At 42.6% G+C, this 23,228-nt stretch overlaps 1 protein-coding gene across 2 annotated transcripts in view; it reads right to left on the bottom strand.

Moving 5' to 3' along the window:
• Positions 1–3,616: 3,616 nt before the first annotated feature.
• PRKAA1 (protein kinase AMP-activated catalytic subunit alpha 1) overlaps positions 3,617–23,228 on the bottom strand; it is a 36,249-nt gene continuing 16,637 nt past the window's right edge. The window contains exons 2-9 of one of the 2 annotated variants that reach the window (XM_083703586.1): positions 22,612–22,753; positions 21,116–21,209; positions 18,706–18,850; positions 15,057–15,144; positions 12,962–13,186; positions 11,163–11,646; positions 10,469–10,595; positions 3,617–8,701 (exon numbers count right to left, since the gene is read on the bottom strand). In XM_083703586.1, coding sequence (XP_083559712.1) covers positions 8,457–8,701; positions 10,469–10,595; positions 11,163–11,646; positions 12,962–13,186; positions 15,057–15,144; positions 18,706–18,850; positions 21,116–21,209; positions 22,612–22,753 — 1,550 coding nt within the window. In that variant the 3' untranslated portion in view covers positions 3,617–8,456. The remainder of the gene's footprint in view (positions 8,702–10,468; positions 10,596–11,162; positions 11,647–12,961; positions 13,187–15,056; positions 15,145–18,705; positions 18,851–21,115; positions 21,210–22,611; positions 22,754–23,228) is intronic. The other variant, XM_083703587.1, reaches the window with a different exon arrangement.

The raw sequence follows: 23,228 nt of genomic DNA, 5'->3' as shown, positions 1-23,228 counted from the left end.
GAGAATTCCACCCTTCCGCCCAAGAGCATACTGGGTGTTGTAGTTCATGGAAGGCAGCAGCGCCCTGATGCGCCAGTGGGTGTTTGATGGAATTGTTGCTGTTTAGTCCTTTAGTCGTGCCCGACTCTTCGTGACCCCATGGACCAGAGCACGCCAGGCACTCCTGTCTTCCACTGCCTCCTGCAGTTTGGTCAAACTCACAATAGTAGCTTCGAGAACACTGTCCAACCATAATGATAATAATAATTCCAGTTACAGATAGGTAGCCGTGTTGGTCTGCCATAGTCAAAACAAAAAAAAATTCCTTCCAGTAGCACCTTAAAGACCAACTAAGTCAGTTCTTGGTATGAGCTTTCGTGTGCATGCACACTTCTTCAGATACACACTAGTGTATCTGAAGAAGTGTGCATGCACACGAAAGCTCATACCAAGAACTGACTTAGTTGGTCTTTAAGGTGCTACTGGAAGGATTTTTTTTTGTTTTGATAATAATAATAATAATAATAATAATAATAATAATAATAATAATAATTTATTATTTATACCCGGCCCATCTGGCTGGGTCCCCCCAGCCACTCTGGGCAGCTTCCAACAAAACACTAAAATACAATAACCTATTAAACATTAAAATCTTCCCTAAACAGGGCTGCCTTTAGATGTCTTCTAAAAGTCTGGTAGTTGTTCTCTTTGACATCTGGTGGGAGGGCGTTCCACAGGGAGGGCGCCACTACCGAGAAGGCACTCTGCCTGGTTCCCTATAACTTGGCTTCTCGCAGCGAGGGAACCACCAGAAGGCCCTCGGCGCTGGACCTCTGTTCGGGCTGAACAATGGAGGTGGAGACGCTCCTTCAGGTATACTGGACCGAGGCCGTTTAGGGCTTTAAAGGTCAGCACCAACACTTTGAATTGTGCTTGGAAACATACTGGGAGCCAGTGTAGGTCTTTCAAGACTGGTGTTATAGTGTCTCGGGGGCTGCTCCAAGTCACCAGTCTAGCTGCCGCATTCTGGATTCAATTGTAGTTTCTGGGTCAAAGGTAGCCCCACACAGAGTGCATTGCAGTAGTCCAACCATCTCTTCCTCTGTCGTCCCCTTCTCCTTGTGCCCTCCATCTTTCCCAACATCAGGGTCTTTTCCAGGGAGTCTTCTCATGAGGTGGCCAAAGTCTTGGAGCCTCAGCTTCAGGATCTGTCCTTCCAGTGAGCACTCAGGGCTGATTTTCTTCAGAATGGATAGGTTTCCAAACCCAACCCCTATCACCACCAAAGGAACACAAGTTATAGCTGTCAGCTTTCAGATTTGAAAATAAGGGATCAGCAGCCTTGAAAATAAGGAATCAGCAGCCTCACCTGTCCCGGGGACAGTCTACGGGATATCTAACAATCCAGGATAGCAGCGGGAAATGGCACTGGAATAAGGGAATTTCCCGCAAAAAAAAAGGGACGGTTGACAGCTATAACACAAGTGCATAGCAAAGAACCTGTACAAGCGAGGCTGACGCAAAACCCCACAAGTAAAATAGAAACATCGCCACTCGACCCCAGCCCCATTCACTTCTTCCCCCTCCACCTCTCTCCCCCTTTCTTCCTAATGTCTCAACAAACAAAACTGATCTGTTAAAAATGTTACTTAAAAAAAAGAGAGATTGCACATACTTTTGTGGACAAGAAAATCCTTAATAAAAATACATTTTTTTAAAAAAAGAATGGATAGGTTTGATCTTCTTGCAGTCCATGGGACTCTCAAGAGTCTCATGGCCAGCTTTAACACATGTATCTGCTAATAGGTTGTGTTGCTTTGAGTTACACTGACTTTTTAAAAATGCTACTAATAAATAATAATTCATTTATACATTTATATTCTGTATGATTCAGCACAAATGCTCTCAAGGCGGGCAATACAAAGGATGCAGCTAACTGAAACGGCAGCACATCTTCTGGTTGCACGACGTTTCATGCCACCTCACTTGGTTTCATAAACCCATCCCCTAGAATATGCTAATCGCAACAGCAATTATGGACATTTTTCAGCAGTGGCGTAGCGTGGGTTGTCAGCACCCGGGGCAAGGCAAGTAATTTGTGCCCCCTAACCCATGGATTTGCGCCCCCTAACCCGTGGATTTGCGCCCCCTAACCCCCAGATGTTGCGCCCGGTGCGGCCGCCCCCCCCCCTGTACCCCCCACGCTACGCCACTGTTCTTCAGGGAAGCTTGTCTGACATTACTGATGACCCTATTAAAGAATCTGACAAATGTCTAGAAACCCAGCAAACGCTCAGGAACAGTTGAAATAAATGGCTACTGTTGCATTTATTTAATAGCCATTTGTGATTTTTTAAAAATAGTTTTTATATTAATTCAGTATAACTACCACATTCTACTTATTTTTAGCTATATTGTTGTAAGGGCTGCTCAGATAGTGTTGTACTGATAATTTTGATTCGCTGCTTTGGGCTTTCAGGAAAGAAAAGCACATGGTGGATATTAAGCAGAAGTGAAGTGGAACTCCATTGGTGTAGTTTTTATACTTTTACCACTTTTGTAAGCCTGAAATCAAGTTCAACAGCTTCCCAAAGGGTTAAGATGTCAATGTAGACTATAGAGATGAAGAAAGCCAGGCTGGTTATTGAAATTAGCTGACTATACAGTGTTGAGCAAATTAACCGAAAAATTAAGACAACTCAAAACAAGTCTTTATTGCAAAACATTTCTTAAGAACTGTGATAGTCTGAATTCAGTTGCTGGCTTTGAATAACCTCTGTAGCTGTACTAAGTAAAAAATAATGATATAGGAGAAATAATACTTTATTATAGAATGAGTAGATAGGTTTATGCAAAAAGTTAAAGAACAAGAAATAAAGTACAGAGAAAACGGGAAGTTAGAAGTATTTTAAGAAAATTTACTGTCAAGTATATGAACCTATTTTTCTTTTTTGGTGACTTTGTACTTGTGTGGTAAATGATGTAAATGTATAATTTTTGTGTGTGTGTTTTGTTGATGTGTAAAGACTCTCCTCCCTGGAAGCTCAGGGTCTTAAGTTTTTTCCTTGGCCTTGCTATGGACCTTAGGTTGGTCGCCCTGGTTGTCCGGGGGGCCTGGTAGGAATTTTTCCATTTGGCATTAGGCTTTTGGGTTTTTTCGCCTACCTCGTAGCAATCGTCACAACTTTTGTGGTATTGGTGGGTGGGTTAGGCATTGGAAAAATGTGTTGTGGTGTCGAAGAGCTAGGTGTGGCCATCGCTTATGGCTTCAATTTTTTGGGTATTCCGTTAAAGGAATCTGGCGGTCGTGTATTCTGTCCGATGCCTGCTTGACGGGAGGCCATGGCACGACCCTCGGTGACATCAGGGGTGAGCCTATAGTTGGATTAGCATCAACAGGCTCCACCTACTGGTGAATAAACCCTCCTTGTTTTAGACATCCAATGCCTAAGCCAATACCTTTTCACTGCTGTAATCAATAAAGTTGTGGCCTTTCCTTGCCCATTAACCTTATATCGCGTGTCCTTGCGTATTCATTCCACATTGCGGGGGTCGGGTCCTCGAACCACAAACATAATAAACCATAATAAAGCAAAAAGAAAGCCAGGACACCGTGCACACAAATACATTTCACAGATTTACTTGCATACAATTTAATGTTTATTAAAAGTAACAAGTCATATACAGCTATCACAAGCATTTTTGTTTCATTCAGTATTGCCGAAAAAGAAAAAAGAAATCCGCAATAGAAGTAGGCACATCTTGTTTGTAAGAGAAGGTGGTCATCCATGTCATAAGCTATACAATGGTAAAATCAATTGACAAAAGAAAGTATCTCAAAAGCTTGTACTGAAACACATAAAATGTCAGAACACATACGAAAGTTGGTCTTTTGAAAATATTGCACCACAAAGATGGACTTCTACCCTCTCACCAGTGTTAAATTACATTGCACGTGGACAGTTTTATACGCGCACACACATCTCGCAACTGATTATGAATTTCAGTAAAAACAAATCATTTGACGGTACTTGGCCAATTAACATGATGCTCCCTATTGACTTTATTTTTGAAGTTGCTGTTGAGAAAGCCCTTTTTTTTCTTCACAGTTCCATGGCTGTCTCTTTTACAAAGCAGTTCCTCTTGTTGCATGACCATCTATTGCCCTATCCTAACATACCACTAAGAAAAGTCAACTCTAAGGTGACCTCACAGGGTCACACAAAAAAAGAAGTAATTACAACATCAATATTTTACTGTAAGTGTAAAAAAACCCACACACTATGAAAAAGGGTTGTTTTTTGCTTGAATAATACACATTGGATAGCCTGCACTTTGGGGAGGCAGGGGAAAGTTATTTTTAAAAGAATGGAATAGAAAGAGAATGTTTCATGGCCAAAAACTATTTAAAAAAAAAATTAAAACTGGCCATTTAAGATTAAATAACGGTACCCTTCTGCTATGTATTTAGTCCTAGAGACCATGATAATATAAAGGATGTATCCAACCAAGTTAAATTTGGGAACAGACCCATTAGAATTAAAGGATCCAAATTAATGCCCATTAACTTCAATGGTTCTGCTTTATGTAAGAATTAACACTGGATACAACCCAGACAACCTGGTAGCACAAAACCAAAAATGACATCTATTGTTCCCAGTGCAAAGACATGGGGTGCAATCCACAGATGTTGATGGCATATATCTTCCCAGTCCCATCCGTCTCAATGGAGCTTGTATAGGAGTTTCACCGAAGCTGTAGTCCTAACACAAGCAGAATTAGGAATAAGCCCCATTGAACTGAGTGGGACTTCCATAGAAACATGCATACAATTGGACTGCATATCCCACAGAGAGAAGACAGACGATGTGCAGCAGCGATGCTTATGGCTTGTGCCCACTATTGTCTGACGTTTGCCAAAGAGAGCTTTCGGGTTGGTTTCTGAACACATCCAGGAAAGCTACCCAGCAAATAAAGGGACAGGGGTGGGGAAGAGTGTGTTCATATCATTTTGCCAAGTGCACTATTAACAACAACAAAAAATAAAATCACAATTACTGAATAGGTGCAGCAGAACTAGACATAAAAGGTATTTATATAAAAGGTAGGACTGTTGCTTGGTCCCCCAAGACAACCTCTCTCTTACGGCATCGCAGCAGCAGTACATACCCCTTGTTCCTTTAAAGACCCCTCCCTTCTGACCACACACACACACACACACACACACTCACTCACTCTCCTTTGGGAGGACAAATTACAGATTGCGACTCAAGTTCCACTCTAAAGACATTGCTGCATTCTGGAAAGTTATGTCACTTTTTGAAAAGAGGCGGAAAATGTGATGTGAGACCACTCAATGTATCTGGCTCTGAAAGACCAGGGCATGGCAAGAATCCCATGTAGCTGGAGTTTATGGGCTTTTGACACCATAAGCCATGCAATGGTCCAACTTCCTTCTAGTTAAACTACCGACAGTCGACAGTGTGTGAATTCATGCAGCAGATGTGGGCTTAAGCAGCTGCATGTTTATGTGGGCTTAAGCAGCTGCATGTTTATTCTAACTCAGTGCATATTCAAGCGCCGATATTGACTATGTTGGGACAATCATTACCTTGGTTTAAAGGCAAGCTGTGAACAAGTGTTACAAAGCCCCTTCGCATTAGCTAGCAAGGAAATCAGGAAGCTTTCCATTAAGTATAGTTTTCCATTTTGTCCTAATTGGAAAACTACGGATAACCCAACAGGCCAGGTATTAAACCACTGCTTAAATTTGGTTGAAAATGGTGCCTTGTTCTGAAGCTGTCAACCATGGTTTCTCTGTTCATACAAAACAGGAAACTATAATTAATTGAAGGCTTCTCGTTTGGTTTGTTCCTATCACAAAGCAAGGAACGAAGGGGCAGCATAAAAGGCTTGTTCATATCTCAGCTCATTACGCTGAGAAACTATTGTTATAAATCCTCCCATTAGCTCACTCAGCAGATCCAGATTAATATTATATCAGTTCAAACAGGATTGTTCCCTTTGGTGGTTCTCTACTTATTGCTGGCGCAATACATTTGGAAGATTACCACCAAAATGAATGAATAAGAGATCCGTTTTCTGTGATCTGCAGGTACTGTGCAGCAAACATAACACTTAACATTGTTGTGCTTTCCTTAACTGTCTGAACACTTAAATCATACTTAACCAACCTGATGCCCTTTGGGTGTTGTTATCAACTCCAAATCCCATCACCCCCAGCCAGGAGACAATGGTCAGAGATAATAAAGTCATAGTACAATAACATCTGAAAGGACACCAGTTTGGGGAAGGCTGACCTAAATCATGGTTAAGGATTGGCTACAAACTAAGGTGCAAAAACAGTTTGCGTTAACCATGGTGAAAGTGCTACATCTGCAAAGCACCATAGGCAAGGCAGTTTCCACTACCTGCTTGCAAGGTGAAAGGCAAGTCTTATGTACCTTGTTATTTGGGGCGGGACTTAGCTTGGCAAGCTAAGATGTAGCTTCACTGTGTGTTTGGTTTGCTTGAAATCCTAACCAGGATTAAGGCAACAGACCAAACTATGTGTTGATCATGATTGGTATGTCTGCACTGGGCAATGATTGGAAAAATGTAGCATTTCCACTGGCATATCCTTCTGCAATTCTTAAAAAAAACAAAAACGCACACAAAAAACATTTAAATCAATGTGTTCTTTGGAGTAAATTCATCAAATAAACATTTAAAAAACCCACAGCACACCCAGCTGCTTTTTGCTGTTGCTGGCCATTCTGTCAACACTGCACACTTAAGTTTCTAGCGGCCAAACCTGCTCGCTCATTTTTTTAATCAAGAGGTTCCTGTACATTTCAAAACTGAACCAAAGCTACTTATTTTTTAGAAATCTGAATTCAGTATTTAAAAAGTTGTGTAAAAAAAGTGATTTATGCAACACAGGCCATTACCAGAAGAGTAATCTACCAAAAATCTGTATATGAAAGCCATATGAAAACAGGGCGCCAAGGAATTCTCAGTGCAAGATTCCAGAACTGCATGCACCAATCCACTTGGGACTGTCTGATGAGCCACATGCTGTAAATAGCATGCAGGAAGCTGTTCACTAGCTACCGGTATGACACATGGGTCACTGAATCTACACAGTTGTGAACCTACCAAGTATATTCTTGACTTTAAAGATTGGTAGCACCAGAGGCTGGAGAGCCCCTTTCCCTAAGTCAGGGGCGGATAATATTTTGGGGGGCTGAGGGCCGCATTAGCTGTTGGGGGCCACATTCCAGCAGATCTATTTGCAGAGGAAGGAGCTGGAATTGCAGACTTTGCACAACACCAAAGGCCTTTTCCCACCCTACAGAGCAGCTGGTGGTCAAGAGGGGACCCACGGGCTGAATGAACTCTGGATATGAGCTACATCCAGTCCGTGGGGCTAAGGTTTTCCATCCCTGCTCTCTTCAGTTTTTGACTAAATCCCACAAGCAAGATCCAAGCATCCGATTAGGCTCAGAGAAAGAGCCTGAACTAAGTGTGGTGAGAATTCTGAATTGCTCCCCCAACTAAACAGAGGTCCCTGAAATGCTTCTGAAACATGTGTGTGGCATATGCAGTAGCTGCTCAAGAAAAGTCACGCCTAAAACCACCCTCAGACTCAAAAACAGGTTCCGGGATTCTTTCGATCCCGGCCCATTTCTTCCACTATCTAACCCAACACTGCTCTGATTGACTCTATTTGGCGTTACATTTTTCACTCTTATGCTTTATGCAGAATTCAAATGCATAAGGTTTCTGACATTGGGTTGCCTCTAACTAAGGTTTACTCAGAGTAGACGCTTTTAAATCAATGGATGCGACTAACTTCAGTCCTTTCATTTTAATGGGTCTACTCTGCGTACAACCTAGTTGCATCTGCCAACACACTGACTAGCAAAAGTAGAAGTTGCTTTAGCCTTTTTCATCCCAGCGCATCACTGGCTGTCAAAAACCTGAGACCAGTGCCACAAGTTTCAAGAGCTGTTTGACAAAGAGAACGCTTATACTGACAGAGGAGGGTGCAGCTGAAGGCTGGGATCCAAAGAGTTCCCCTCATCTAGAAAGTGACCACTTATACTGTAACAGGTATATAATATCAGCAATAGAAATACATACTACAAAAATGATCCACACGGTTAATACTCCATGAAGCCCCAATGTGCGTACAATGAAAGATAAACTCTTGCTGGAAAAGGCTGTCATATTTTTTTTTGTACCTGTTATCACATCAGTGACTGTCTAATCATAATTTGCTTCATTACGTTAAGAGGTCTAGACTGCTTTTAAATGTATGTTCAATTCCTGTGCAAATTGCAATGTGGCTAGTCTTCTCAGCGCCGAAGTTAACTACAACTTGATTATAACTGGAAGCATCAGACTACGATTTTTTTCCTCTTTTTTTAGGCATGCTTATTGCTGTAAAAAAACAAAAAAGCCAATCTTACAAATCATTGTGCAAGTATTTTAATAAGATTTGCACACATCTCAAAAAATTCTATCGTGTGGCTCCCTGATCTTGGGGTTAACTCGGTTGCAGAGGAATCGAGGGAAGAGGTCACCGATGAGGTAAGAGACATATCAGAGGATTTTCCTTGAGCTTCAGTGTCCAAATCCTTCTGACAAGATCTGTAGTTCGTCACAGAGCCTGACCTCTGGGGAGTGGTAGTCCCCGATTTTCCTTCGGTAATTTCATCTGGTGCAAGAAAAGAAAACAATTTAAGAGCCGCAGTGACAAGGCTGTACAATGAATGGCAAATGAGGTAGCTGAAGCTGTTACAACACCAAGAAGAAGAAGAAGAAGAAGAAGAAGAAGAAGAAGAAGAAGAGGAGGAGGAGGAGGAGGAGGAGGAGGAGGAGTAGTAGTTTGGATTTGATATCCCGCTTTATCACTGCCCTAAGGAGTCTCAAAGCGGCTAACATTCTCCTTTCCCTTCCTCCCCCACAACAAACACTCTGTGAGGTGAGTGGGGCTGAGAGACTTCAAAGACGTGTGACTGGCCCAAGGTCACCCTTGTGTGGAGGAGCGGGGAAGCGAACCTGGTTCACCAGATTACGAGTCTACCGCTCTTAACCACTACACCACACTGGCTCTCAGTGTGGATTATTATGGTCACAGCTCACCAGGCAAAGCCATTGTGGTTCAGTGGAAGAAGTGCTGACATCTGGTTCTGGAAGTAATCCTATGAACTCAATGGGGCCGTAAGAACTGCCTTGCTGTTCAATCTCCTCCTACCATTCTGTTTCCACTAGTGGCCATTCAGGAAGCTCACAAGCAATCGTGCTGGCCATTCCATTTGCCCCCCAGCATATGGTTCTTAGATGTATACCATCTCTAAACCCGAGTCTCCCATGCAACTATCATCACTATGATACCCTGGTACCTTTCCTCCATGAAAAGTCATGGCCAGTATTCACCTGCACATGTGGTAACAGTAGAGAATGTGGCGGCACAACTGCTGACAGGCTTGAGGTGCACAGATTGCTTTAATTCTGCATTAATTAACATTATTTTTAATATATTAGTGGCCATGTGATAATTTTAGCTTATAAATTTTATTGTTTAATGTCTTAACTCTGTTTAGAGTAGGTAATGTCTTGATAATATAATTTTTTTAAGTTTTTTGTATCAATTCAGTATATTTTCTTTTAATTGTGAATGATTCTGTGTACATTGGGGCAGCCTTTGGCTATATGCAATAAAACTAAATGAAAGAAAAGATGCTTAAACCGAGGGTATCTCAGAGGGTAGGGACACTGAGACAGCCTTTTCGGTGGTGGCTCCCATTCTGTGGAATGCTCTCCCCAGGCATGGTTACCTTTGTTGATATCTTTTCAGCAGCAGGTAAAAATTTATCTCTTTCCCCAGGTTTTTAATAAGAACTAAAATTATGTTGTTTTGTTACTAAAAACTTCCTATGGGTCCCACCCCCCGTTTCTGATGGGAAAGTGTATTTATATTTATGTTTTAAATGTGTTGTAAATCGCTTGGAGACCTCCGGGTAACAAGTAACTATTAAGTCTGAATTATTAATACAGTGGTACCTTGGATGTTGAACTTAATCCGTTGAATTCCCAGAACAGTTCAAAAACCAAGGCACGGCTTCCGATTGACTGCAGGAGCTTCCTGCACTCAATCGGAAGCCATGGAAGCCCCATCGGGCATTCGTCTTCTGAAAAACGTTCGCAAACCGGAACACTAACTTCTGGGTTTGCAGCGTTTGGGAGCCGATTTCTTCAGGAGCCAAGCCGTTCGACAACCAAGGTACCACTGTAATAATAATGAATTCATAGATTAAACCCGCTGCAGTAAATCTCATCGTGTTTTTAAGCCATCCTCAGATCCCACGTGTGGAATAATAGTGGTTTGCCTCACAGGTTTGAGGGCCGGAAAAGCACAATAAATGTTTTGCAGCACTTTGGATAAGGAAGAGGTTGGTGGCAAATGATCAACATGACATACCATCAATGCTACGAAAATCCAGTAGGTAAGTCCTACTGTCGACCTGGTATAACTGGAGGCTCATTTTGGAATACGTGCCGGTCACTGGATTCTTCCTTCGAACACGCAAGTAGTATGGATTCACCACCTAGGAAACATAAAGGTAAAGGTGAAGGGACCCCTGACCATTAGGCCCAGTCGTGGCCGACTCTGGGGTTGCGGCGCTCATCTTGCTTTATTGGCCGAGGGAGCTGGCGTACAGCTTCCGGGTCATGTGGCCAGCATGACTAAGCCGCTTCTGGCGAACCAGAGCAGCGCATGGAAATGCCGTTTACCTTCCCACCGGAGCGATACCTATTTATCTACTTGCACTTTGATGTGCTTTCGAACTGCTAGGTTGGCAGGAGCAGGGACCGAGCAACGGGAGCTCACCCCGTCACGGGGATTCGAACTGCCGACCTTCTGATCGGCAAGTCCTAGGCTCTGTGGTTTATAACCCACAGCGCCACCCACGTCCCAAAGGAAACATAGTTGAAAGTTAAAATCCCACCTTTGAATAAATAAATAATTTAAGGGATTCCCAAAACAGTAATGGATAGGTTGATGCCAATGAAGACAGACATGACAGGTCCACTGAGTTGGGATTCAACCCTAAACCTATTTTTGCAACTTGCTTTTCAAACAACCGCCTGTTAACAGAAAGTAATCATCTCACCTTCCACTCGTAATCCAGCTGTTTGATTGCTCGACAAACTTCTGCCATGATGTCATTGGGTCGACTCTGGCTCCGGATTCCCAAATGCCACTTAGCTCTCCTGACCCCTTGATGTTTGGACTTCTGTGGGTTTAACTCGTCGAGCGTATGGCGTTGCCTTGGCGTTTCAGCCACTAAAAATGGCACTCTTTCGGGGTGGGGGCGGGAGAAGTGATCATCGAGAAAGGAATCTGGTGGGCTTGTAGCCAAATAGAAGTCTTTTGCTTCATTCATTATTCTCCTGTTATCTATAATCAGGTGGTAGGCGACCGCTAAAGGATCCTGGTGGTTCCGGTTATACAGGCAGCCCAGCACCTCCTCCTCTGTGCATTCGAATTTATCGCAGACCTCTTTTAAGGCTTCGTCATCAATCATTGTTGAACTGTAAGACGGGTCCTCGGGAAAGAGGTACTTGGGGAGGTCTTGCTTGAACCATTCGTGTTCCCTAGATGCCAAACGATCCAGTCATTTCAATAGCTAATTGGTGTATTAGCTAGAAAGCCTTTTATCAACAAAACATGGCAAATACGGATTTTACTTTGACTCAGCAGCTTAAGAACTTTGAGTTCTCACTTTGAGAATGGAATTTGATGCGGCTCACAGCAGAATGCTGTGATAATTGCTGCAACTGTGGCCAAAGTAGTCATCAGGCTACGATATAAGCCTTTTTAGTATTCTCTCCACCCAATATATGCCTTCTAGCTAATGCTTCTTACAGAGTCTAAACATGAGTACTTCTCTTACACTGCAATTCTAACCAAGTCTATTCAAACAGGGCTTGTCCTCCATTCCAAGTGGGGTAGCATTGTTGCCTTCATCTCATATTGAATTGTGTCTGATTGGATTCAATTCAGAGTAGCCCCATTGAAATTAATGGACCTAAGTTAGTCATGTCCAGCAATCTCAGTGGGTCTACTCTTGAGTATGACTGATGTAAAATACAACTTATAATCTCTGACAGATATCTAAAAGTGAAGCTAGAATAAGATACAACACTCTGTTCACAACTTGATTTAAAACTGACTTAATCTTTTCTACATATTTTATAATATGAGTTTAAAGGTAAAGGTAAAGGGACCCCTGACCATTAGGTCCAATTGTGGCCGACTGGGGTTGTGGCGCTCATCTCACTTTATTAGCCGAGGGAGCCGGCGTACAGCTTCCGGGTCATGTGGCCAGCATGACTAAGCCGCTTCTGGCGAACCAGAGCAGCGCACGGAAACACCGTTTACCTTTCCCGCAGGAGCGGTACCTATTTATCTACTTGCACTTTGACATGTTTTCGAACTGCTAGGTTGGCAGGAGCAGGGACCAAGCAACGGGAGCTCACCCGGTTGCAGGGATTCGAACTGCTGACCTTCTGATTGGAAAGTCCTAGGCTCTGTGGTTTAACCCACAGCGCCACCCATGTCAATATGAGTCTATTTTCCTGTTATTTAAAGCTTATTCTCGTGTACTTGAATGGTGGTTGCAAAACATTTGAATTACAATGAAATCTAACATAAAAATCAACATATGATAAAGCTAAATATATGGTAGGGACTTAATACATTACCATAACCAAGAAAAACAATGCGAAAGCAAAGAAATGAATCCTGCAAATGCTGTTTTTGAAGCATGAGCGTAGGAAGTTATTCAAACCTCTAGGAAATTAAAATGAAGGTTGTATTAAATCTAATTTTTAATACACTAGCATAAAAATTTAGAAAAAGGGGCGCATCCTGGTCTATATTTTATTTTTTACTTCAAATGAAAAATACCTTATGTCTCTGATTGTAGCTCTCTTCATGGGATCAACCTGCAACATGTGTTTCAAAAGGCTAATTACTGCTGGATTCAGGTACTGAGGTGTATAAAAGATACCATCACATATCTTCTTAAAAAGAGTTGGCACATGATCATCATCAAATGGAAGTGTTCCACATAGCAAAGCATAGAGAATAACGCCACTGCTCCATATATCCACTTCAGGACCTGCGTATAACCTGAAAAATGAAGCTCATCATTAAATTTTGTTCAGGTAACACATACACAAAGCACTTCTTCATCTGGTTTGTCAGTCATTCAGCAATTAATGGAAAAGACTGCACACAGCACTAAAATTCAATGTGCTTTTAACTGTTGCTATAAAATGGACCAAAAAAAAAAAAAAAAGTGTAGTGAACTTTTAGTTAGCCACCATGTCTATGTCAAGTACCTGTTTAGAAGCAAGCCCTGGTTATTCATAACCATGGCTACTATTTGTCTCCCTGCTTTTTCTATAAATGGATGCCTCTGCTGGCATCACAGTGCTAGGAATATCACCCTATACATTTCCCACTAAGGAGGAATTGATAAAACCAAAACCACATTAAAGGTAAAGGTAAAGGTACCCCTGCCCGTAGGGGCCAGTCTTGCCAGACTCTGGGGTTGTGCGCCCATCTCACTCAAGAGGCCGGGGGCCAGCGCTGTCCGAAGACACTTCCGGGTCACGTGGCCAGCGTGACATCGCTGCTCTGGCCAGAGCCAGAGCCGCACACGGAAACGCCGTTTACCTTCCCGCTAGTAAGCGGTCCCTATTTATCTACTTGCACCCAGGGGTGCTTTCGAACTGCTAGGTTGGCAGGCGCTGGGACCGAACGACGGGAGCGCACCCCGCCGCAGGGATTCGAACCGCCGACCTTTCGATCGGCAAGCCCTAGGCGCTGAAGTTTTACCCACAGCACCACCTGCGTCCCTCAGAAAACAAAAGAAAACAAAAACCACATTAGAAAACAAAAGAAAACAAAAACCACATTACGATAATTTAAATTCAGATGGCAAAGCCTGAAAACCCTCCTAGGATCATGGTCACCTTGTTTCTTAAGATACTGAAATTACCGTATTTTTTGCTCTATAAGAGTCACTTTTTCCCTCCTAAAAAGTAAGGGGAAATGTGTGTGCATCTTATGGAGCGAATGCAGGCTGCACAGTTATCACAGAAGTCAGAACAGCAAGAGGGATTGCTGCTTTCACTGTGCAGCAATCCCTCTTGCTGTTCTGGCTTCTGAGATTCAGAATATATTTTTTCTTGTTTTCCTCCTACAAAAACTAGGTGCATCTTGTGGTCTGGTGTGTCATATAGAGTGAAAAATATGGTATTTTCCCAAGCATGCCCCAAAGATATGAGTTTATCATCTTCATTAAAGCCAAGAGCTTGCATATTTCCAGCAAAGCTGAATGACTAAAATTGGCAAACTGCGGGGGTTTTTTAACCACTTGGACAAGTTATAGGCAGTGTTTGGATGATTGTATCTTGTTGGACTGCACCAGTTGGACTGTCCTCCTAACAATGGTATGATGAAGGGGACGGTTAGGGCAGTGGCATGGTTGGGTACACCAGTGTGCGCAATGAATGGCCCCCATGATGCACCTGTGCATCCCCAACATCACTGCTATCCTGCTCCTACTTCATTCTAATAAGTTGTAGTGATGCCACTGTTTGGAGGATGACTCCATGGAGGATACAAGTCGGCATGCATGGAGCCCCTCCATTTTCCTTCCACATAAACAAGCCAGAAGTCTTGCATTTAACTGTATTTTCCCAATTTGGACAAAATGGTTTGTGTAAAAGGGAGAAATGGAATGGCTGCATGTGCAGCCAAGGGCTCATATTTAGATCTTGGCTTATTGTGATATGGCTGTCCAAATGCCAACCCCCCAAGAAAGTCTTAGACATAACAAGCATTGAAAGGAACCAAAAGAAGTCACTAAAGTTAGACATTTCAAGTTTCCAAACCTGGAAGTTCAGCAATCTACCTTGCGGCTTTAACACTGAAGAGCAGGGCTTTGTTTTTGACAATACATATTATACATTTATCCAAGAAGAGAAACTACCTTCCTGAAATTACTTCTGGAGCAGCATAGTTAGGAGAACCACAGCTTGTTCTTAAAAATTCTCCATCTGACATCATATTTGAGAGGCCTGAAAATGCACAAAAGTTCAAATGAAGAGGACAAGCCCCAGAACATATATTAAAGCCTCTCACAGTGCTAAAAAAAATTATTGGCCTACCTGCACACTGTTACAGGCAGAAAAAGTAAAATGATGATACCAAACATACAGTAATGTAAAGAAATAGGTTTTATGGTTGTAATTGGAACAGAAATTATACACAACAGGGTAAATGAGTCCCACCCTGCCGCCCAAGCTGAAGTTTTAGGAAAAACTGAATTGGCTATTTTGAGGCTTGTACCAGAATGTGGCAAGACCAAGAATTCTGAAGGGAGTTTAGGAAAACAAAACAGCAGCTGTGTCCCAGAAGATAGGGAGGAAATGTTCCTCTGCATCAGTTTTAAGAACTTGCTAATATAATTAATAAGAAACTCAATCGGCAACTAATGACAAGCATGTTTTATAGATGTCACATCCAAACTTCAAATCACAGGATGCTATCCAGCTAAGCGGAGGCCAAACTTGGCCCTCCAGCTGTTTTTGGACTAGAACTCCCATCTTCCCTAGCTAAGAGGACCAGTGGCCAGGGATGATGGGAATTGTAGTCCCAAAACAGCTGGCGGACCACTAATAAGGCAAACCCTAAGTAGACCACTGAAGTCTACTGATTTCAATGAGTCTACTCTGAGAATGACTTAACATTGGACCCATAAAGAGGAAATGCTATTTCATGTACCCTTCACATAAAGAAGAATAGAGATATCATGCTGCTATCATTCATTGCTAAGTCTCCTTCAGTTGACACATCGCCATTTCAGCATGACCCCTCAACCACTTGCAAGCTGTAGCTTATTTTTGTTTTTGCTTCTGCAGGAAGGAAGGGGACAAGGCTGGGAAGCGAGTGCCAACGGTAGCCTCAACCCAGATAACATCATGCTTCTCAAGTGTACGTAATTAGATGAAAAGGTACAGCTCTGCTGACGTGACATGCAATGGTGGCACAGCACAAATTTGCACAATCATCTGTGTAGCACAGCAAAGTGGGGAATCTCTGTCCCATGGGCCAAACCCGGCTCACCAGGGTTTCAAAGTACAGTGGTACCTGGGGTTAAGAACTTAATTCGTTCTGGAGCATAGCTGTCAACTTTCAGATTTGAAAATAAGGGATCAGCAGCCTCACCTGTCCTGGGGACAGTCTACGGGATATCTAACAATCTGGGATAGCAGTGGGAAACGGTGCTGGAATAAGGGAATTTCCCTCAAAAAAAAAAGGGGGGGGAAGGTTGACAGCTATGTTCTGGAGGTCTGTTCTTAACCTGAAGCACCACTTTAGCTAATGGGGCCTTCTGCTGCCGCTGCTGCATGATTTCTGTTCTCATCCTTAGGCAAAGTTCTTAACCCGAGATAATATTTATGGGTTAGCAGAGTCTGTAACCTGAAGCGTATGTAACCTAAAGCGTATGTAACCCGAGGTACCAATGTAGCCATTTCCCCAAACCGCACTCACCTATTCCACACCTGACATCATATGTGACGTTAGGTATGGGGCAGGTAGAGATGCAGTCGCCTCCACTGCCACTATGCAAGGGGTTTTGGCAGGTTAGCAGGACAACCTACCTGTCAATCATCCAACAGCATGATGCTGTTCTGTGATTGGCGGGTGGGTTGTCCTACCCACCGGTGAAAATTGGCCTGCAGGGCTGTGGCCAGATAAGGTTCTGGCCCGCTGAGCCAAAAAGTTTCCCCACCTCAGGCAGAGAAGGACAGCTCATCTCCCCTTAAAGCCAACCACAGGCAAATTACTTACTCTTATTTGCAAAGGGCTGGCAGAAGGGGAAGGGCCATACATCAAGCAACAGAGAATATGCTTTGCATGCAGAAGTCTACAAGTTCAGTTTCCGGCCTCTCCGGCAAAAAAGGGGTAGGATATCTGCCTGGGAAAGCCATTGCCAGTGAGAGACGATGCAGAAGGCCACTTGGACAGCAATCCAACTTGGGAAAAGGCAGCTCCTTGTGTTAATGCTGTTCTAAACCATATTTAATACTGGAAAGTTAAAATGGCATTCTACTTTAAAAATAAGTAAGCAAAGCTGCTTGCTGTCCCAAAGCGTTTGGGCATTGAGAGGTAGCAGTCCATCAGAGAGGAAAGATGCGGCAAGATGGTGAACCTCCAATTATACTGTACCTTTGAAATACCTAAATATTTAGCATTTGCACAGCATCTTTCATCAGAGACCTCAAAGCTGTTTACAAGGGCACATGCTAAAACACCATGGGAACAAAACCAATGCCAGGATTACACAGCCATATATTCAAATTTATATGCCACAAATTATTTGTAAGGACAATCCACAGAGCAGGTGTTTGTGGATTTGCTTTCTCTAGACTCGGTTTTTTAAAAGCCAAGGCAGCATACAAATAGCATGGATATATGATATATTTAGGGACTGGTGGGGGCGGGGCAGGCTCTTCTGTCCAGAAAACAGGTTTTTCACTAAAAGGATGGACTAGGAAGAAGGGACTGCAGGCTGACACAGTGGGCGGCTGATGGTAGGGTGTCAACTCACATAGTGAAGCAGGGAAGATGGAGGGTGCAATCCTACACACTTACCTGGGAGTAAGCCCCACTGTGGGAGGTTACTTCTGAGTAAACATGCACAGGACTGCACTGTTAAGGATGCAATGCTTATGAAGGGTTGCTTGGAATGTCCCCATGGAACTCGTGGGACTTACGACCAAGTTAACAAGCACAGGATTGGGCTGCAAATTCACATTACATAAGCTTGGTCAAAGCAAGTTTTGGCACCGGCTTTAATCCCATATAAACAGAAAAGAAGGCAGAGTAAATAGGATTTAGTAAGACATTTGCTTTTCCTCTTGGGTGGTTTAATCACCAAGATGCATGTTGAGCGTTCGAATTTAAATCCAAAGTAAACAGTTTGCATTTGATTTCAAACAGCAATAGGCAAGTATACACAATGCACTGCAGTGTTATTTTTTAATGCCACTGGCTTTCACTAAAGTATATTATACTGAGGTTTTTAAATACAAAATGGGAGCATCATCTGGATGTAGGAGCTAATCTTCCACATCTGTTAGTCTATATAAAATTAAACATACTGCAGACCAATTTTACCTGGTGAGGGAGACTAATTATTGTGTTGTTGAATCACCGTTTGGCATTTTTTTTGTTTTGTTCTTATTTGTTTTAGCTACCATTTTTCTGCTGAAATTTTCAAACAATGTATTTTGTTAATTAAAAAATAATAGCAGCAGTATTGAGTTAAATGTTTCCTAAATGGCCAGAGCCTCAATAGCATTTTTCTGCAGTGTTCCAACAAAAAGAATTGCCCCCCAAAGAAAGAGAATAATCAATGCATTCTAGAAGTTAAGAACAACAAAAAACTTGGGGGGCAGACCTTAAGAACCCTTCTTTCTTTTGCTTCCTAAATAGGCAAAGGAACACCTTAGTACCACAAGACACAGATCTCTGTTTAGTATCAGAGTTCAATGCAAGCACCAGGAACTCAGTACTACATAAATGTTCATTGTACACCAAAAAATAAGAGACATTCATCAAAGGAAACCTACCAAAATCGGCAATCTTGGCATTCATGTGTGCATCAAGCAGTACATTTTCAGGTTTCAAGTCTCTATGCACTACCATATGCCTATGGCAATAATCCACACCAGAAAGGATTTGCTGGAACAGACGTCTACTCTCCTTTTCATCAAGCTAACAAGAAAGGAAGGGAGAGAAAAAAACAAGGAAAGGGATACATTTTAAAACACACACACACACACACATACATACAAGCAAACATACAAACACACAAACATATTGCAAGACATTTGAGCATTTCCAATTTATTAATGGCAGAGCATGTCAGCTTTGTGGCATTAGGATGCCAAATATATTCCCTGTTTTGTTTTGTTTAAAAACAGGGTGGGCAGAAAAATGCTGGGGTACAAAAGAAGTTGGAAAAGTTAAATAAGTCTTGCTTACTTAGTGGTGGTGGTGGCAAGAGCTAGATTAAGAACTTTGCTGTCTCCAAAAAAAGAGAAAAAACCATCTGGTCCTTGAAAAGCGTAGTTGTGTCAAAACCGATGTTTCATGATTCAGAAAACAGCTTCTTAGATGCTTTGTCACGTTGACTTTACTTAATAAGGGTATCTAACATGGTTTAAAATGTCAGCACATACACACAAATCCTCAACCTCTCCGACCAACTAAACCAAGCTCTTTTGAAACTGCGACACACTTTTAGCAATGCTAATACGTAATTTTGCTGTTTCCCTAGTGAAGAAGTAATAATGCAACTTGACATATGAAAAGTTATCAATCATTCTGATAAGAAAACCAGAGGTCCATCAGTTCCCGCTTAAGGTGGCATCCTAAACAATGCCAAACATTGTTTGGTTTTGAAAACAATACTAAGGATCCCTTTGGGTACAAACTCTGGCTCAGTATAAATACAGTGGTACCTCGGGTTAAGAACTTAATTCGTTCTAGAGGTCCGTTCTTAACCTGAAACTGTTCTTAACCTGAAGCACCACTTTAGCTAATGGGGCCTCCCGTCACCGCTGCACAATTTCCGTTCTCATCCTGAAGCAAAGTTCTTAACCCGAAGTACTATTTCTGGGTTAGTGGAGTTTGTAACCTGAAGCGTATGTAACCCAAGATACCACTGTATTGACGCCTTTTGTCACTGACTAGACCAAGATCAAAGAGATCACACAAAGCTTCATCAGACCATACCTGCAGTTCTCATATGAACCAGGGCATCTCGACTGATTGTAGCTCCATGTTGGCAATGAAAACGGATACTTAAAGACACCCCCCCCCCATGAAACCAATGGAAAAGCTCTTGCTGTCACAGGAGCTCAAATAAGCACAAGGAAAACACAATGGAAGCTGCCACATATACGGTCAGACTACTGCCCATCTTGCCCAGACTTTATCCGGCTGAATATGGCCAGCAGGGTCTCATGGCAAAGGCAGCCTCACACTTCTAACTGGAGATTTCAGGATTTGAACCTGGGACCTTCTGCATGCAAAGCATGTACTCTTACCAGTGAGTTACAAGACCAAAGATCAGCCTTGATCCTTAAAGCTACAAGTTAGACTGCAGCCTAGCCAAATGCCTTTCCGTGCCGCTTCTTACCAGTGTGCAACCATTCATCCGTCATACAAATATATCAATAACGAAGGGAAGGAAAAAGTTGCAGCCTTCACTGGTAGGAAAAAGAGTGCCTGTCATTCTCCTTTCCAGTTCATTGTCCGTTATTCTGCATCTGCTTCCAGGAGAATATATACATTGAGGGGAAAAATACTTTGGAAGGTGATGGGTCTCTCCTTCACTGGATGTTTTTAAACAGAGGTTGGATGGTCATTGGTCTGTGATTAGCTGTGATTTCTGCAATGCAGGGGGTCAAATGCCTTTCTCATGGGGTCCCTTCCAACTGTACAATTCTATGAAAAAGAACTGGCATACAATGCTACTACTATTAGAAGAGTGGTGTTACTGATCAGAAGTACTTATTGTGGATACTTTCTTCAAAAGTTAACCGCAGAAATGGAGAGGAAAACACCACTGGTATTTGTTTACATGTATGTGAACATTTTATGCATCCTATCACCCACTACTGCTGATCTACACAGTACCAGAGTTGATGCCATTTCTAAATAAGTCAGAGACTGGGTCCTAGAACTCAAGATGGGCTGCTCTGCACAAAGACATGGCTCATAAAAGTGATTGTGGGAACGATGTAACATGGGGTTAGAGAACAGTCCAGTCACTTGCTCTGTTCCATGAACTGTGAAATTGCAATTTTCTAAAACAGAGAAAGTTCATATAAGCAGACTGCTCCAATGTGAAGTATACTTTTCACATACTTCGTTTTCAACATCTAGTCTGAACCAACAAACTCACAATTCTGTGCAGCAGCCCACCCAAGATTGAAAAATATAGGGAGGACTTTGAAAAAACTGGGTACTTACCCTTCCATTTTTACAGATGTAATCAAACAGTTCACCTCCTGAAACATATTCCATCACCATGAATATATCGGATGGGGTGCTGATAACTTGGTACCTGAGAAAGAAAATATATTATTTTACTCACTGTATACACTTACTTGAGCTATACAAAGTGAGCAGCTCTTCCAATTATCTAGAAGTGAAGTTTCATCAGGTTCAATGGAGCTTACTTTCACATTCAGAGTGCAAAGGATTTGCCTCAGGCCTTTCCTTTACACATGCAGCTATCACAGGATTTTCTGAGTCAGTAAAAAATGCAGAGCAGACCTATGGCACCTGGAGGGAATCCATGGTAGCTTTGATTGATGCCCCAGTGACTGCTTTGGACTATCATGGACCAAAGAAAATATGCAGTACTACTGTCTGGAGCTGGGGGAAACATTTCAACCACCAAGTCTATATTACCGCACATCACCAAAGAGGCAGCATGACTTGACTATGGCAAAAGCTTCCACAGCTAGGGACAGAATCAAAACAAGGAGAGGAGATTATGAGAAAGCAGGTTCTTGATCAACTAGGTTATACCTTGGATGGACTGTGTGTTGTAAAAGGATGAGGCACATAGAAGCAATGCAAATATACCACTCCTGGTGTTTTGAAGCATGGTTACAAGATTTTTAGGGGAACTCAGGATCATGCAATCCGTCTCCCTGACCTTTGCCATACCTCACAAGAGTCCCTCTGCCTTAACCGTGATGTTGAATTACATCAGCACTGAGTGTTACTGCTAAAGAAACCCCTTCTTAACATTGGAAGCTGTTTCAGAACCTGGTTGCAAACCCTGGTTAAGAGAGAACCTTGGTTAAGGCTTGCAGAAGAAATTGGAATCAGAGGAAGGGAAGAGAGGAGTCTTATGGCCCCTGATCTTCTACAGTGTGATCTGCTGCTTGCTGGTTTTGCTTTTTAGATTGCACTTTGTCTTGCTTATAGGTTGCACTTTTGTCTTATTTGGTACTGTGTCATTTTTGCGTAAGCCACCTTGTATACATTTGTAGAAAGGTGGTGTATACATTTAATTAAAAATCGTGATATTGGCTCCTAAGACCTACTGCAGTTGCAACACAAGCAGGTAGTCAGAAGAGGATACACACCATAATAGGTAGATGTTTAACTGCTTGCCATGGGGCAACTGCATTACCTAGTACTAAAATACACCCCCACGCACACACATATTCAAGCCTTGCTTCCACTGACTTCCCCAAGGGAGTTATTTTCCATCCTTGTTATTGTGCGACTAAAAAAGCCTTCACTCGACGTTTTAGCCAAGTGCCTTCCGGCTCCCTGTGAGTTATAAATGGTTGCTTGCCATGACTGGTTTATAGCACAAAGAAGAAACAAGAATCACACCAGAAAACCTGCCAACATTCATTTTGCCCATTGAACGGGAGAGCTCCATTTCTCAAGGAACACCCAGCGTCAGAGAGATTATTCTTGAACGGAAACATCCGTGAACTTACAGCTTGATTATGTGCGGATGCCGGAAAAGCTTCAGGTTCTGAATCTCTCTGCGGATTTTCCCCACCACATCAAGGCTGCGAATCTTCTGCCTGTTCAAGATCTTCACGGCCACTTTGTGCCCAGTCAGCTCGTGTTTGCCAACTGAAAGAAAGAAACGTTTAGCCAGGGTTGGCAAATATTTCTTCAAAAAACTCCAGGGATCAAGGGGCTCTCATAGACTACAGTGGTACCTTGGGTTAAGTACTTAATTCGTTCCGGAGGTCTGTTCTTAACCTGAAACTGTTCTTAACCTGAAGCACCACTTTAGCTAATGGGGCCTCCTGCTGCTGCCGTGCCGCTGCCGTGCGATTTCTGTTCTCATCCTCAAGCAAAGTTCTTAACCCGAGGTACTATTTCTGGGTTAGCGGAGTCTGTAACCTGAAACGTATGTAACCTGAAGTGTATGTAACCCGAGGTACCACTGTATTTCATTGATGCTGTATCAATGATGCTGCCTTTACCCTAAAAGAGGCTGGGGGAGGGGGCTTCTTTCAGATGACTTCACCTGAACAAAGGCAAGCAACACTGGTTACTTCTGCAGGAATTATTCAGCAGGACACACCTTACTTCCTGATCA

This window comes from Podarcis gaigeae (genome assembly GCF_964106915.1).
Source record: "Podarcis gaigeae genome assembly, chromosome: 11".
In the NCBI taxonomy this organism is placed as follows: Eukaryota; Metazoa; Chordata; class Lepidosauria; order Squamata; family Lacertidae; genus Podarcis; species Podarcis gaigeae.
This window is presented reverse-complemented; position numbering and strand designations above follow the sequence as displayed.